Raw genomic sequence first — 16121 nt, forward strand, 5'->3', positions numbered from 1 at the left:
ACAGCCCGTTAGCTGCTGCTGCTCACCGGCAATGATACAGCAAACACGGACTCGGTAATACACACCGAGATGGACTTAACGAGCACTTTTTACCACTACAAGGACGGATATTATTTGGACACCATTGTCTTATGACGACACGCGGAGTTTTATTCTCCAACGGGCTTGTTTTTGTCTCGGGAAAAAGGACATTCGACGTCCGGTGAGAGGAATGGATGCGACGGCTGATTTCCTGCGACACACACCGGCCAGCTAAGAAGAAGCGTCCGCATTCACTTTGTACACCACCTGAGTGCACCTGAACTGTCTTCGTGGGCGTAATTCAAACGCTAATATCCGGAAAATAATTGTGATTAGCCGTGAAAATGTGCAGAAAGTTGTAGAAGACCGTGGCTAATCGCTACACAGCTTTGAGCTAACCAACGGCTAGCTGAATTTGTCATTCTTTGTTTATTTTATTTGCTTGATTGAATTCAATGCTTTTATCAATCTGAAGTTGGATTAATACTCGTGCTAAGAAGAGGAACAGTGTTTATAAGTTATCATTTCAACCTGACTGCAGCCGGGAACGTTGAACTTGTTTTTGAAAGGACATAAATCATCTGACTTCTCACTTATGGCTCGTTAGTATCGCGGTACTGCATCTGACCCAGCTAGCTAGCATCTGTGTTATCTGTGTTAGCTCTAGTTAACTGTTTGACGGTAAACATGCACCACCAGGACTTCTCTGGAGACCCGCCTGGGACCGGGAGCAGGAAAACTGCGTACCATTTCAGGAGGGGCAGCAGCGGGGCGTCCGCCTCCTCTGCAGCCGGGGGCAGTGGTGTCAACACGGGGGACGACAATCCAACCCAGGCTGGATCCTCTTCTCCCGGACTCCACCACCAGCAGCAGTCCCAACAGGCTGGAGCTCAGGTGAACAGAGATGGGTACAAATAGGGGAGATCGGGGACAATTGAAACATTTTTTTTCTTTTTCTTTTTGAATTTCCTTCATAACTCACAGATTACTTCAAATACATTAGTCATATGTTGATAAAGAAACATATGTGCACTAATTAATAATACGATTGATGTATTTTTTACTAAACTGTAATATTTAATTTTTATGTTGTTTTATCATCGACCCTTCACTAAACCCCTCCTCCAGACAGCACCTGTCCAATCACAGCGTAGCAATTGTAAATTGGCACAGCAGGCCTGTCAAGCTTTGCATTTTTCTATATGTTGACATGGTATGCATAGGGCTCTAAGAAGAGTGATACTCCGTGTGTGATGACTTTAGAGCCCTTAAAAACGTAACACACAAGAGCAAATGTGTGAGGAATGGATAAAAGTTTTGCTGTGTCTGAAACTCCATACTAACATGCTATTTAGCACACTAAAACAGTATGAAACCAATAGTATGCAAAGTGTATAGTCTGTCAGAGGAAATATATCACTTCAGCAGCATAAATATTCCATAATTTGATGTAGTAGTGATGTTGACAACAACAACAGGCCAGACAAAGGTGAACAGCAACTCTGGCTTAATGTAAATAACACTGCAATGTAAGTAAGGTTTCACTTTGCTAGGCCTAATATATTTTTATTTTTTTCTTTAAATTTGTCAGATAGGAACATTAAAAAGTCAGCTGGGGATAAAAATATGTCTTATATGAATACATGTAATTGAAATACTGCCCCTCTCTGCAGGTGAAGAAGAAGAGTGGTTTCCAGATCACTAGCGTCACCTCAGCTCAGATCAACGTGAGCGGCAACAACAGTTTAGCAGATGACACTGAGAGCTATGATGACATGGATGAGTCGCACACAGAAGACCTCTCCTCCTCTGATATGCTGGATGTTTCTGTGTCCAGAGCCACAGATACAGGTGTGCCGGAGAGAAGCTCCTCTGATGAGACGTTGAACAGTCTCCATGGGGTTGACACACCTGGACTTGTGTCGCCCAATGAGCCTCTTCACCTTCATTCCATCCCTCAGGGGTCTCAGCAGCACACCTCTATGGTAAATGGGACCATGCCTCATCCTTATTATCCTCAGCAGCCGCACAGCCAGACCCACCATCATCACTCTGATAGCTTGGGAGGAGGTGAGCCCTCATTGCCAACTCTTCCCGTTGCTCCTGTGTCTAGTTCCAGCCCAGCTAGCAAAGGTGTTCCTAGCCAGGCACAGAGGATGCTGGATAACACTAAACCTACTGGTGGGACAAGCCAACCATTAGCCCCTGTTGCTGGTGGCATCACCACTGAACCACATATACAAGGCAATGCTAACATTTCTAATGTTGCTGCTGCTGCTGCAGGTCCTCCTTCAGGGCCTGCAGGTTTTGACAACACTAGCGTGAGCGGGCAAGTAGCTCCTGTTGGAGGAGGAGCAGGCCCCAACACTCAAACCCAGCACACCCAAACTCAGACAGCCACTGGCTCTCGTTTCAGGGTGGTCAAATTAGACACTAACTCTGAGCCGTTCCGTAAAGGAAGATGGACGTGTACAGAATATTATGAAAAGGAGATTCCTCCTCCAGCTACAGTTGAGGCACCAAAAGGTGCAGAGGTGGCTGCAGAGACTGAGGCAGGTAACACTGGGATTAGTCAGGTGATGCCTGCCGTACAGCCGCCTCACACACTGCAGCCCTATCAGCAGCCGACTCACGACTTCACCAGTCCGCAAGCCATGCAGAGCCCACCACAGGGGCTGGCCCAAACGACTCCTCTGACCTATGTTTCACCCCAGGAGGTTGTTGTGAAACCAGTGGCTCCTCTCACTCTCCCTACAGCACCACCACAGGCCGGTGTAACTCAGCCCCCTCCTATTATACCACAACAGCTTCCCTATGTGATGGATCCGCACCAGGCTCCGCCCCAGGGAGGATACCCTGCACCTCAGCTCCATGCCGGGGTCGTGCCCCCGGGAAGTGTCCGACAGCCTGACTTCATCCAGCCCACTGCTCCCTTCCAGACTCAAGTCCAGCCTCCTCTGCCACATGTTACAACAGGAATCTCCATCGCACCTGTTCCTGGAGTCACAGCGCAGCAGCCAGTCAGCATAACTCCGCAGCTGCCCCTTCAAGGTCAGGTGGCCCCGCCTGCCCCAGCAGCTTTTCCAGGACAGCCTCAGACTCTCCCTGCTCAACCCCAATCTCAGCCTCAGCCACAAGGCCAGCCCCCATCCACTGCCCCAGTCCCAGTAGCACACACCCACGGGACCCCCTACATGCCTCTGCCTGCTGTCCTCCAGCCCCTCCTCACCCCGGGCACGACCTTCACCACCCAGGCTCCCGGAGGAATGAGCTCCATAAAAGCCTCTCAGCTAGAGGATGCCCAGAAGCTTCTGCTCCAGCACCAAGGCCTGCTGGGTCTGCCCAGACTGGGGGCGGTAGCAGGTGGAGAGGGGACTGCGGAGGCTGGCGGGGCTGCAGGAACACTGGCCCACATGGGTATGTCAGCTGAGGCCAGCGCCTTCATGGCGGCTGCTGCAGGGCTCAGGACTCAGCACGCTGAAGGAGAGGAGGACAGGTGAGGATGGATGGCCATGTGCTGCCAAATCTGTTTATTCTCATGTAAACTCTATTTTACTGATGGCGGAGAAGTGGAAGTTATTATTCTTGGTATATTGTAGTTCAGGCTGCAGCACCTGTAATTATTTTACACACTGTCTTTTGCAGTAATGAAGTGTTGATTTTAAAGGAACAGTTCACCTAAAATCAAAAATACATATTTTTCCTCTGGCCTGTAGTGCTATTTATCCATCTAGATTGTTGAGGTGTGAGTTGCTGAGTTTTGTGTAACACCCACTACTGTGGCAAGCTAAGTAGGAACTATTTCTTTTTATATCTTTCCCTTGTCACAACATAATTTTCACCACTGTATATGCATCTCTGCTTCCAGCATCCTGCAAGTGCTTTTTTTCACTCTGGTTTTGCTGTAACTGCAGATGAGTGGTTTCATTCAGATCTACAAGTCCAATGTCAAATTCTCTTGATCTTCTGTCCCCTGAGGTCACCCTGTCAGCCTTGCAGCAGCGAGTATAAAACAGCTCACTGGATGTTTCTGTTGTAAAAATATTGGTAGCTTGAATAGAAGCAGTAGGGCTGCTGAGTCACTGAGGGCACTGGTGACTCAGCAAAAGCTCTGCCCTTGTTGACCCCTTACCATCACACATCAACCTCCATTAGCTCATGACTGTTTGTGTTGGTAAGGTTACACTCTCCCAGTTGTGCTGCCCCACACTGTCCTTCAGTCCCTTTCCTCCATCTCCCTTTAGGTTAGGCCTTTTATTAGACACCCTGAGGGAGCTGTGCAATGGTTTATTTATGTGTACAATTACTCAATGCTGTGTTGGTTTTGCTGCCCAAAAGTGGTTATTCCAGCTGCAGATAGTTTCTAAAAAGCAAAGGTTGGTCTAAATAGAGTCTGTGTCCTGGAAAAAAAACGCTCATGCCCTATTTGAAGATGCAGTCTGTGCTGTCGAGACTGTCCATGAGTTGTCCTGCATAAATCTGATGAACTCTTGCTGCAGAGAAATGGAGCAGTACTGTTGTGGCAGCAGTGTAGTGTTACCACGGTACTGTTCTGGTTTAGCAGGAGATTCATGTTGTCAGTGCGACAATATTGCCTGCAGGCTATGGAGGAAGTTAGAACACTGTAAGCCTCACCCTGGCACCCATAACTGAAAGATAAAAACATACTCTTGAATATTTTGGGTTTTTCTTTTAGCTGCCCAATGCTGAGACGTCTGAGTAGTTCTACGATTAAAATGGAAGTTGCTGAGCAAACCAGTACACGTGTCTAATTTAATTATCAGCACAGTGGGCAATCGGTGACCTGCAGCTAACCGTTTATGTATTTTCAGTTGTAAAGATTGAGTCTGAACTTGAGGAACAGAAAGACGGAGGGTGCTATAACTGCTGCTTCGATGTTGACATAGTCTCAGCTGCAGACAGAGCTGGACTGTTTACTGTGTGGAGGCTTTTGTCAGCAATTTATGGCACCCCATCATGACTCTTTGTGTGCTTGGTCTCCACATGTGTGTTTCCGTCTCACCATTGGTTTGTCGGTCCGTTTTCTTGTCGTGAATTGGCCACTGTCCTGCAGACAGTCCTGCAGACAGAGAGTGTGTGTGTGTCTGCTTTGTTTATAGTCATGGTCATGTCAAGCTATGCTCTGTCTCTGCTTTCTTTCTGTCTCTGTTTATCTCCCTTTGTCCCCCTCTCTTTCTGTCTCTGTCACCCTTTCTTTTGCAGTTCTCGGTGCGTCATGTCTTCTGTCCGTTAGCCTTTTCTATTCTGGTCTATTCTTCTCTTTCCACTCTTAAAATATCCATCTCCTTTCCCTGCTTTCCAAGCTAATACTATCCAGCCGCGCCATGATGAAAACTGCAGGTTTTTCCTCCATCTGTCAGGCATTAACACCCGTATTTACTATCGGGAGTGAGCAAGAGCAGAGTGAAATCAGTACAGCGTGTATGAAAAGGTAAACAGTCAGTAACCTTAGATAAGATCCTGTGACAGCACATGGTGAAGAAGGTGACTTCTTTCTGGGTTTTTTTTTTTACAATATTTAAACAACCAGAGGCGTAAATGTAAACAGTGTGACATGTTAACATCAACTTTTAAATCTTTTCTCACTGACGGGTTGAAGAAGAGTGCTTCTTTTTACAGTAAAATATTTGAGTTAGTGCTGCAACTAAAGATTTTTTTCATTGGTGTTTAATCTGTCTATTTATTCCAGATTAATTTATTAGTTGTTTGGTCTATAAAATGTCGGGGGGAGGTGGGGGGACTGACATTTCATCCCAAAGTCATGGGCTTGTCCCTAATGTGGAAAGTTTGAGTCCCCGGAGGCACAAAATTTCTCTTTTGGGTCTCAAGCTGGAAAAAAAAGTTTAGGAGCCCCTGCTGTGAAAGACAGATATCATGGTTGCAACTCTCAGAGGAAGATGGTACTTCAAAATCTTCACAACATTGTTTTGGTCCATAGCTTACTTGCACAGCTGTTTGTCCATGATTGTTGTAGGCTACCTAAAGCACAAATCAGCTGTTTTCAATTCTCAGTATCAGTCGTGACTAACATATCAGAGTCCAGTTTAGCTCTTTAAAAGCTTTATGTTGCAGCTGTCATGACTTTGAAAGCACCTGACCTATTTCAGCTGTGTATATGCATGACTGCTGTCATGTGGTAAAACAGGGATGTGAGGGGTGTGTCTGTGTATTGCTCGTTTCTATTCACCTGCTCTCTTGCTGTCTGTTTGTATATCTGTCAGTGAGAGGGCTGTACAGCTCAGCACAGTGATATTAATCAGGCCTTTCATCAGGTCCTCGTGCCTCCCCGGGTGGAATTTCAGCCTGCAGGTCGGTGCTGGTATAATTTGACTTTTGGAGAGCGGCCAACATCGGCTCACAGTAAAAGGAAAACACTCGCATGCACATCCAGCATACTATACACCTGTCATCTGTTTCTTATCCGCACACACTTTTCTCTCTTTCCACCACCAACAACAACCTGCAGAGAAATATGACTTCACATAAAGGTTGCAGAGAATGAATACACTGTTGCTTGCCACTGTTTGTAGCCTTAGAAACAGCTATACACAGCTGTTTCACCACTTCAAGGGATAGTTCAGGTTATTTGAAGTGGGGCTGAATGAGTTATTCAACCACAGTCAGTGTATTACCTACAGTAGATGGCAGTCAGCACACCTCCAGTTTGGAGAAACTGCAGCAGTACCAGTGTAGGAAGCTAAGCAATGTATGGCTGTGGACAGAGTCATCAGAAAAACATATTTAGCTACCTAAAAAAAAAAGCAATATCAGTTTAACTGTATGCTGTAATTAGAATATTTTCACTGCTTTGCTTTGCTGTCAGAGAGCCTTTTCTTGCTAGACTCTGTTAGCAAAAACGCAGCACATTTAGAGCACTGCTTTGCTTCTGTGCTGGGGCTCCTGCTTCTCCAAACCGGGGTTCAGATTGCAATTTACTGTAGTTAATGCAGGGAATTCAAACTATCCCTTTAAGCAAAAGGTGTGATGCTGCAAGTTGTTTTGGTGCTGACACAGAGTGTAACAAAATCACTAAGCAACACAGGTGAGACTGCACAGCCTATGCAAGCACATTCTTTCTTCCAGTACAGCGTGCTTTGGTAATGGGCCCAAACCAAAATTATACCTTATGAATAATTATGTGTATATGAGTATGTTGAACACACTGGAATAATTTTACCATCGCAAAATAATTAACTATTCTTCAGTCAACACATTTTACCACAGCAGTTGAAAAAAGTAGTTCCTTTGCTCAGGCGTTGATTGTGTAAACACATGAGTCATGTGCTCCTTAGTTGAAAAACATCACACAGTGGGAATAATAAATTTCACAGCCAACTACAGTAAATGTCAAAGATATATTAAGTGTCATAGTGCATTTACTGCGCTTTATAGGGCAATTTATCAGTATGATCTCATCCTTTGGAGCCATTAACTTTAGAAGTGCACTCGTTCGTGACTGTGTGCTCGTAAAACGTGCACACGCCCTTTCTTAACAGTTGTGCATTAGCAGCCTTCTCATTAAATGTTCTGTTTTTTCAGCTTGTTAATACTTTCTTCAATGAAGGAACTTTTTCCAGCAACAGAGGTACAGTCAGTTTAAACATAACCGAGCAGTCACGAGTGAAGTGATAATCATTAATCAATCGAGATGGCCTCTGTAACAGTCAACAGTTGCACCAAAGGTGATGTAAAAGAGTCCTTTGTTGTACTGGGTCAAAGCACATTAGGTTGTTTAAAAGAGCGTTGTACTAATAGACACAGACTATATTGATTTTGTGACAATGAGCTGTGGTATTTAATGGATACCCAGGCTTATTTTTGATTGTGAGCTGGTTCAAATGTTCTGCCAATACTTAGATAAAGCCTTAAAAAGCTTTAGTAATCATCACATGGCTTCCCAGCATCGGTCTCTATCATCAGTAGATGATCAGGCACAGACTGCAGCTTTGTTTCAGGGCTCATTTGAAGATTTGGCTCCTTTTAAATTCTTTCTGGCTTTGTGTTTGATGTCGGTACGTGACTGAAAGCTGCTCTGTTTTTATGAGGCGCTTCAGCCTGTTAATCTTTCGTGTGTGTTAGTGGTACTAAGCTGCCTGTCAAGTGCTGTACCTATACCAGCTTTGACTTATGATTTATGCTTTTGTAGTATTCACACACCTGTTTTTTGAATAGCTTGCCATCCAAAAGCTTTTACAAGGCAGAGGGACTCCCAGACGGCAAAGACCAAATATGGACAAATGCTTTAGAGCCACTGTACGAAAACAGAGTTGATAAGAAGCCCCAGAGGATCCCCCCAATTTCTTTTTTACTTTTTAAATACTTCTCCTATAAATGGGGTTAAAATAATAGATATAGAGATATAGAGATTTTTTTCACTGGAGATTTAAATATTTAATTTAAGATACAAACTTTTAGACCTTGTAACCAAGACATGTAAAATTAGCTTTGTTGGGTGATGTACAATTTTTAACAAATATCAAGTATTTTAAGTAATTTCATAAAATGGAATTATGTGATCTTAATATCATAACTAATAATTATAGACCATTTCTTAAGTAGCAGAGTAGATAGCCTACAAATTCAGAAGCCATCTTAATGCCTTCTTCCATGCTGACTCTAATTGTACATTTTCTATTCTAGACAAACCGAACTTTCTTTATGCAGGTACCTACCTACACATCAAAAAAAAAATTTCCAGGAGGAAAATTCTTACAGTAATGATAACTTCTTAACTGTGTTGCATCCACTTCTGCTTCATCTTTACAAACTGATGTTGTTTTGACTAAAAATACGTACGTAGCTTTATCCACAATTCTGGTGGAGATCCAACTGGAAAGTGGGAATAAGCAGGAAACTAACAAAGCTAAGGGGGAAAACAGATTTTAAATAAAGAGTGAAGTTATTTAACACCACAATATTGAGCTAAGGCATTTATTAGTTTCTGACTCTTGGAAAGTGGAAGAAACATTTTAATTCCCCCAAACTACCACTTCACACATATTAAGGCTGTTCTATATGATCTTATCTCCTTTTGATAACTCATGTAATAGTTTTAATTTCACTTCAGTTCATTGAGCCTCCCCTGAAACTGCTGGGAGCCTCTCTCACACTTTGAAAACCTCTGTGCTAAAGTGTTCAAAGTTAAACTGTCATATCACAGTCTGGAGATGTCTCTGCAGGCACATCATTTTTATCTGACAGCAGCATTTTACTGTAAACCCCAGGCAATTATCATGGAGAGCAGACGTGCTCATATGAAAACTCTCCAACTCTGATGTGCTGTCTTTGAGCAACTAGACAGCCTCCATTTGGCGCATCATGCATGCAGTGTATGATGTGGCAGACCAGAGTCGAGGTTTTGCCTGCCTGTGCACAACATTTGCCGTTGCAGTCTTTAAACTGTTAACCGGCTCGAGCACATGGAGACGGTTCCTGTTTTACTGCCTTGTTCCTCCTGTTCTGTGGAGTAGCTTTGTGAAAGTTCAATGGTGCTTTTGATTTCCTGGGCGGCATCCCTTGGATGTCAAGATCAATAAATCACACCTGAAGGTAGCTTATTCATTTGTCTGTTAATGAGATGTGACATGAAATCATGCTTCAGCAGAGACATCAGCGTTACTGTCATTCCTTTCCCTCGTGCTGTCGTACTGCCGTTACTCCACAAGGTGGCAGTGTGGGCTCATGAATCTTCCCAGTCTGGTCAACAGTTCTTTATATAACCTTAACGTGCTTTCAGAAGCACTGACCTAAAATCTGCCTTGCAGCTAAGTGGAAGTGTCCTTGCCGCACGCAATGTATGAATCACACACAAATGAATGGTGTTAGATGTTTTCTTTGTAAAAACACTTTGACCCCATGTGCTTACTGTCAGAAATGGGTGTGTAATAGATAATAAGTGTGGTTTTAGGCTGTTGTACTGGTATTGATATAATATATCCTCTGGCAGGGTTTGTTAGACAGTAGGTGTGCTTATTTCTTGGGGGTAGGAAGAATTACTCATCCCATGTGTACAAGTTGATACCAGCATGTCTGAATGACCGATAAATGAGTCACTTTCTCAGGCAAAAAAGTTTATTCTGGAGGGCCTTATTACAACAGATTTCTCATGAAGTTTGACTTTCCTATCAGATATCAGCTGTTTCTCTGCAGTTGTGTCACTGATTTATCTGACCATATGGTGTTCTTGTTTCTTTATAAAAAGGACTTTATCAGTGTCTCACTCTGGATACACATCCAGCTATTATGTCAATAAATATGACCTATGGCTCTCTAGCTCCCATTGTATCACAATCAGTTTGTACTTAGATTATGAGGCTGATAATACTAAAATGTCTTTGTTTTGCACTTACTAAAACAAGTGTTACGGAGCACTTTGTAGATACAGCAAAACAATAAAATACACAGTAACCATGACTAAACAGGCATAAGGAATAAAATAGGAATGAAAAATATATATAAAAGCCATGGGGTGAATTCAAACTTAAATTGAAGCGATGCAAGAGTGAAATGTCAAGATTAAATATGAATAGAAAATAATAAAGAGCTATTATAATGCCTTAAAGGGAAAAAACCCTTCAAAAGTGTTTTAACTTGAAGCAAAGGCTCTTGTCTCCCTTAGTCTTCTGAAGTTTCTCGTCATTGTAGAGCTGAAACAAATAATTGATTAACCCGTAATTCATCGAGACATTAATGTGCCACTATTTTAATAAATATCAAATATTCCCTTGTTTCAGTTCCTGAACTTAAAAGATGATTCTTAATTAGTCCTGCAATGGGGAAATGTGCAATTATGAGGGTTTTTGTTTGTCATATTCGATTAGAAAGAAGCTGTTTGAAAATGTACTTAAGGTAATTGTGACAGGCTTTTTTTTATCCAGTAATTTCAGACATTTTGTAGAACAAATGAACGTATTTTTACTCCAGTACTGTACTTAATTACAAATTTGAGGTACTTGTACTTTATTCGAGGTACTTTCTTCTCTACTCCACTACAGTTATCTCCCAGTTTGAGTCACAAGGTACTGGATGAATTCATTTTTGCACACAAAACATATGGAAATGTGCAAGTACAGTTGAAACAGTTGATTGATTAATTCATTAATTGACAGTAAGTTAATTAGCAACTATTTTGATAATAGTTCAGTCACTTTTCACGCAAAAACATTTCACGGTTACAGCTTCACAAATATGAGGATTTGCTGCTCTTCCTTTTATTTACTGTAATATTTTTCATTGTGAAGATGTCACTTTGAGCTCTGGGTTAATGTGATGGCATAATTTCTCACTTGTACTTTATATATTTTAAGCACATTTTCCTGATAAATGCAAGAGAAAATCATCAGGACATTAATCAATCATGAAAATAATTCTTTGCTGCCGTCCAAAAGAAGAGAGTCTGTATTCTTTGTTTTGCATGTTGGTGGTCTTACTTTAGTATTTATAGATGCATCACATGTTCATGCACCATTATTGTTGAGTCCTAGATAACAATGGTTGGGCAATGTTTTCAGGCTTGGCTGTCGTTTCTGATGTGTGTGAAGATCTTAATGCAGCCAGATCAGAACATCACCCGACTCTGACAGATTCAGTTTTAGGCACCGTTGGTGGGTGTTCGGGGGCGGGGGGTGGTGGTGTCACGTTTGCTCGCCTTGTGCCTTCATGCAGAGCTGCAGATTCTTAAAGAAAGTCACAGGCCAGAGAGGATGTAATATGTGCCCGTGCATGTCTGTGTGCTTCTCTCAGCTGGAGCGTGTTTATGAGCTCAGCCGTCAGGACGGCGTGTACATGTGTGTGAAATCGTAGGAGAGTTTTTAACGTTGCAGACCTGCTTCTGTTTCCCCTCAGGCTTTTGCACTGAGGGAACAACATGAGTGAAGAGGAGGAGAGGCAACATTTTCTAGTTTTAACTGGTTGTGCCAACATCACTCCTCTTGACACCTGTACTGTTATTTTCTTTCTCTCTGTCATTTCCTCTTTGCGTTGCTTCTCTCTTTTCCCTCTGGCTTTTCTTTTAAAGGAAAATCAGTACAGTTAACAGAAGCGAAATGTGATAGTTCCAATCCTATAATTGAACCTTTGGTGCTAAAACACCTCAGCTGAGTTTCACTGCAAGAGGAAAATATTTATACTCCTGAGCAGGTTTTGCTCTCATGAAAGGGCAACTGTAACATGCTGCTGTAATTTCATATGATTAACCAGGGCCAACTGTTCCAAATTCTTCTGTCAACTGTCCCAAACGTAATAACCATTGTACCAACCTACGTGCAAAATATACACTTTGTTTTTGTAACTCACATCTCTTCATTGACTCAGTCTGGTCCAGGGCTGCAACTAACAATTAATTTCACAGTTGATTAATCAATTAATAGTTGTTCGGTCCATAAAATGTAAGAGAAATGGTGAAAAATGTCAATCAGTATTTCCCAAAGAAAGAAAGAAAGAAAGAGTTTCGTGTTTAACTGCTTGATCAATAAATGCATCACTGCAAGCTGCAGTGTTTCTGATTGGTAAATGATGATAGAAAATGTACATAGACACACTTAATATATCTGAATGAATTTGAATATGGAATAATTAAACTTGTATATTGCTATACCATGACACATAAGCATAACAACTGGGTTTGTAATGATACGTTTATCTGCTCTCACAGAATTGTCTCAGACACTGTGTTTTTGTGTCTCCAAGTGCTCTTTTCATTTTCCCTGGAACAATGGGACACTTCAACTTCAAGCGCTGTGATCAACATAAACATAAAGATTCTCGCAGATTCCACTGACACTTCAGATTTACAAAAACTACACTTGAAGTTTATTTTTTTTAACAGCAGTTGTGCTTTACAGATGCAGAACTTGTTGTAAATTGTTTCTTAGGGAAACTTCTGCTTTCTTAATATTTCCCATGAATGAAATGAAGTGAGAGACCTGAGAGTGATACTTGGTGTACATAGTTGTTTAAGTTTTCAAGTTAATCAGCATCTGTTGTTGATGTTGTTAGTGGGATGTTTCAGTGTGATCCTCCCAGCACTGAATTTGACAGATAGCATTATCATTATTATTATTTTTTGGGTGATTTTCCAGATAATTTTGTAGTGGAAATCTGGTACTGTGACAGCCCTACTTCAGTTGGAAGCTGGTGGAGCAAGTTGTTTGCAGACTTGCATCACACTTGGAGACTAGATGGAAATTAATGTAATATGATGCTTTGTTGAATTTCCATTTGTCAGAGTTCAAGTTCAGTTGAGGGACATCACTCCTAAAGGAGCAGAGTCTTGCTCGAGGACTCTTCAGCAGCAGCAGGAACCTGCTGTCCAAAATATAAATCTCCAAGGGAACACTTTGTTTTTGGATGATTTTTGAGGGAACATTTCAAACTCATCCACAGCAATATGATCACCCTACTAGCTGCTTAATGAAAAAACATCGACTTCCCTTGAAAGTGACACTTCCTGGTAAAATGCAGACTTAACAGGAAAGAGTAATGATAATAATCCAGCGTAAAGACAGATATGTTTGTTTTGTCTCAGAGCCTCGACCCTTCCTACTGTTAAAACACATTCACATCACCGCATGAAGGCTGCACACTGCAGAGCAACGTTTCTCAACCACTGCTGAGAAGATCCTCCATGTTAATGCACTGACAGCGAGTCTCTGACTCTGTTTACATTGACAGCGAGATCTCAAACCTTAAAACAGAAACACTGTGGAGATCCATGTGACTGGGGGTCGATAATACAACTTCCTGTGACGTTTTAATGTTATCAGTGTGTCGTAATATTTGGTTGTATAATATTTATTTTAACGCATGGATTACAGTGAGAGTAGGGGGCTGTTGAATTTGTTGTCACACGGAGCCTGAAGTTATTTTCTGTGCTTTTGTGTGTCTGCAGAGCTTTTACAACCTACCTTTGTTTGTTCCAGTTTTTTGGAGTGTCAAAACTGAAATTGAAGCAGGAGATGAGATATCTGTATTGCTTTTTAGACAGATTTTTGTAATCCTTTAATCTCCAGTACTGGAGCCTATTCAAACCCAAGCACACCGTCTTCTCAGTTTCTTTCCTTTTTGGTTGGGATGTTTTTTGTCTGCTTGTTTGTTTGTTTGTTTTTTACACTATATTGGAGTTTTTGAAACCAAAAATATTTGCTAGTGGAAGTGAAACAATCACATTGTTTTATTTGACAAGTCTATATAAATCCTATATTGATCCCTTATGATCAAAGCAAGGGATGCAGCCAATTATGATTGATTCAACTATCATTTGTTTTGACGGTTAACCGATTCATCATTCAGTCTATAAAGATTGAAAAGTTGTGTAAAATGCTCATTACAGTTGCCCAGAGCCCATAGTGACGTCTTTAAATTGTTTCCAACAAACAGTCCAAAACCCAAAATGACAAAGTCAAGCAGCAAGAAGCTGGAATCAGCAAATGTGAAGTTAATGTGAACAGCTGGTAAAATAAATAATTTACATGTGATGATAAACACTTTTAGAGTCTGGAAAGCCTTGATTAAAGTACCTTGAAACTGCTTGAATGTTATCTTTAAAAAGCTGTATGAACCCTGTCTTTACATCATCCTTTTGACATTTTTATATATATCGCACATTCTTTGCTTAAATAGGGCCAAAACTCCCTTTGTTATTTTTATCTCTGTTAGATATGTGTGGACCGTTCATCACGGGTGTGGAATGTGTGAAGGTGTTGAAAGTTAATACCTCATCCATCACACGAACAAGGCATGTCTGCGCCATCACTACACGAGCAGAGATGTCAGAGCTCAGTCTCCTTCCTTCAGCCGTCTCTCCTCTGTCTCTTTCATGGCCCATATGGCACAGAGAGAAGCTGGTTATGTAAGGCATTGCGTGCATGGCAGAGACAGATTCACTTACGCTCCAGAGAGCCGCTGCCTGCCCCTGAAGCTCTGTGATGCCATGAGAGTTTTGGGGCGCTCCCGCTCTTTGTTTTGTCTGCATTTGGGCGAAGATCAAGGGAGATTATATACGATTTGCTAACAAGTAGAAGGTTATTCTTGATTGCTACCTCAGAACGCTGCACCTCCTCAAAAATTATACCTTGAAAATGGTGAAATAATTGCATGCTGGTGCTCCACATTTGATCACTCCTCAACAAATCTTCATAAATACTTTCCTTTCTTGTCTTGTTTTGTTTTTTTTTTTTCTAAATTTGGAAGATTAAAAACACACTTCCTTTGCAGCATGTGTGTGTGCAGTGGGGTTGATCTTGCTGTCGGCCTTGGTTCTCCTCTGTGTAAATGCCACTGCTCAAAGCCTCCAAAACCGGATTCCGCCAGTTTGCAAACATAGCTTCACACACACACACACCGGCTGATACAAAAACACACAAACGGGATGCACACATGGACCCGCGCAGGGCAGACGCACGCAAGCTCATGTCTCCCAACTGCTTCAGGACAAGTGATGCGGAAGAAGGCGGGCGAATCAGAGAGCAGCACGCAAATTGATGAAAAAAGAGGGATAGAAACCATTAGATGCATCATTTTAGGAGGGGTATTAAAGTGTTGGACATAATCCAATATAATTTCGATGCAGTATTTTGTCTGGAAATGAGCTGACGGCTTCCAGTTAAGTTGTGGTTTTTGTGGACACTATTTTTATGTCACTTCCCCTAATTGCTTTGTGACATCTTGTGCTGTGAAATCCGTTCCTGCTTTCATATAACTTCAAGTTGTTGTGGCAGAGTTGGATCCTTTGCAGGACCACACACTGGCTCTCCAATCGAGCCAAGCTCTGCTTTCACTTGAACTGCACAATAAAGCGAGGCGGAAGCGTTACTTACACTCAGCTGGACGCTTTTGTCAGAGAGGATGTGGATAAAGGGAGGGTTGTTGTAGTAAAAGGAGAGATGCCTTCTAGTGTATGTAAAGCAAGTACAGAAGACCGCATTTAGGATGCTGTTAGCACTATTGATTTTATACTTTATAGAACAGCTAACCACTGGTGCTTAAAGATATCTTCTCTGCTTGTTGTGGCATCTTTCTCCCACTCTTAACTCTTCTTGATGTTTGTGTTCGGGGTGGACGGAAGGGTTAATCATACCACA

General features: G+C 42.0%; 1 protein-coding gene across 1 annotated transcript in view; it reads left to right on the forward strand.

Annotated features, from left to right (window-relative positions):
- The first annotated feature begins 688 nt into the window (after window positions 1-688).
- The window catches only part of LOC146304690 (TSC22 domain family protein 1), a 30096-nt gene continuing 14663 nt past the window's right edge, over window positions 689-16121 (forward strand). Inside the window, exons 1-2 of the mRNA XM_084713350.1 lie at window positions 689-915; window positions 1695-3517. Of these exons, the coding sequence (XP_084569476.1) occupies window positions 709-915; window positions 1695-3517 (2030 nt within the window). The 5' untranslated portion in view covers window positions 689-708. The remainder of the gene's footprint in view (window positions 916-1694; window positions 3518-16121) is intronic.

This window comes from Lutjanus erythropterus, chromosome 24, assembly GCF_056507025.1.
Source record: "Lutjanus erythropterus isolate fLutEry1 chromosome 24, fLutEry1.hap2, whole genome shotgun sequence".
NCBI lineage: Eukaryota > Metazoa > Chordata > Actinopteri > Lutjaniformes > Lutjanidae > Lutjanus > Lutjanus erythropterus.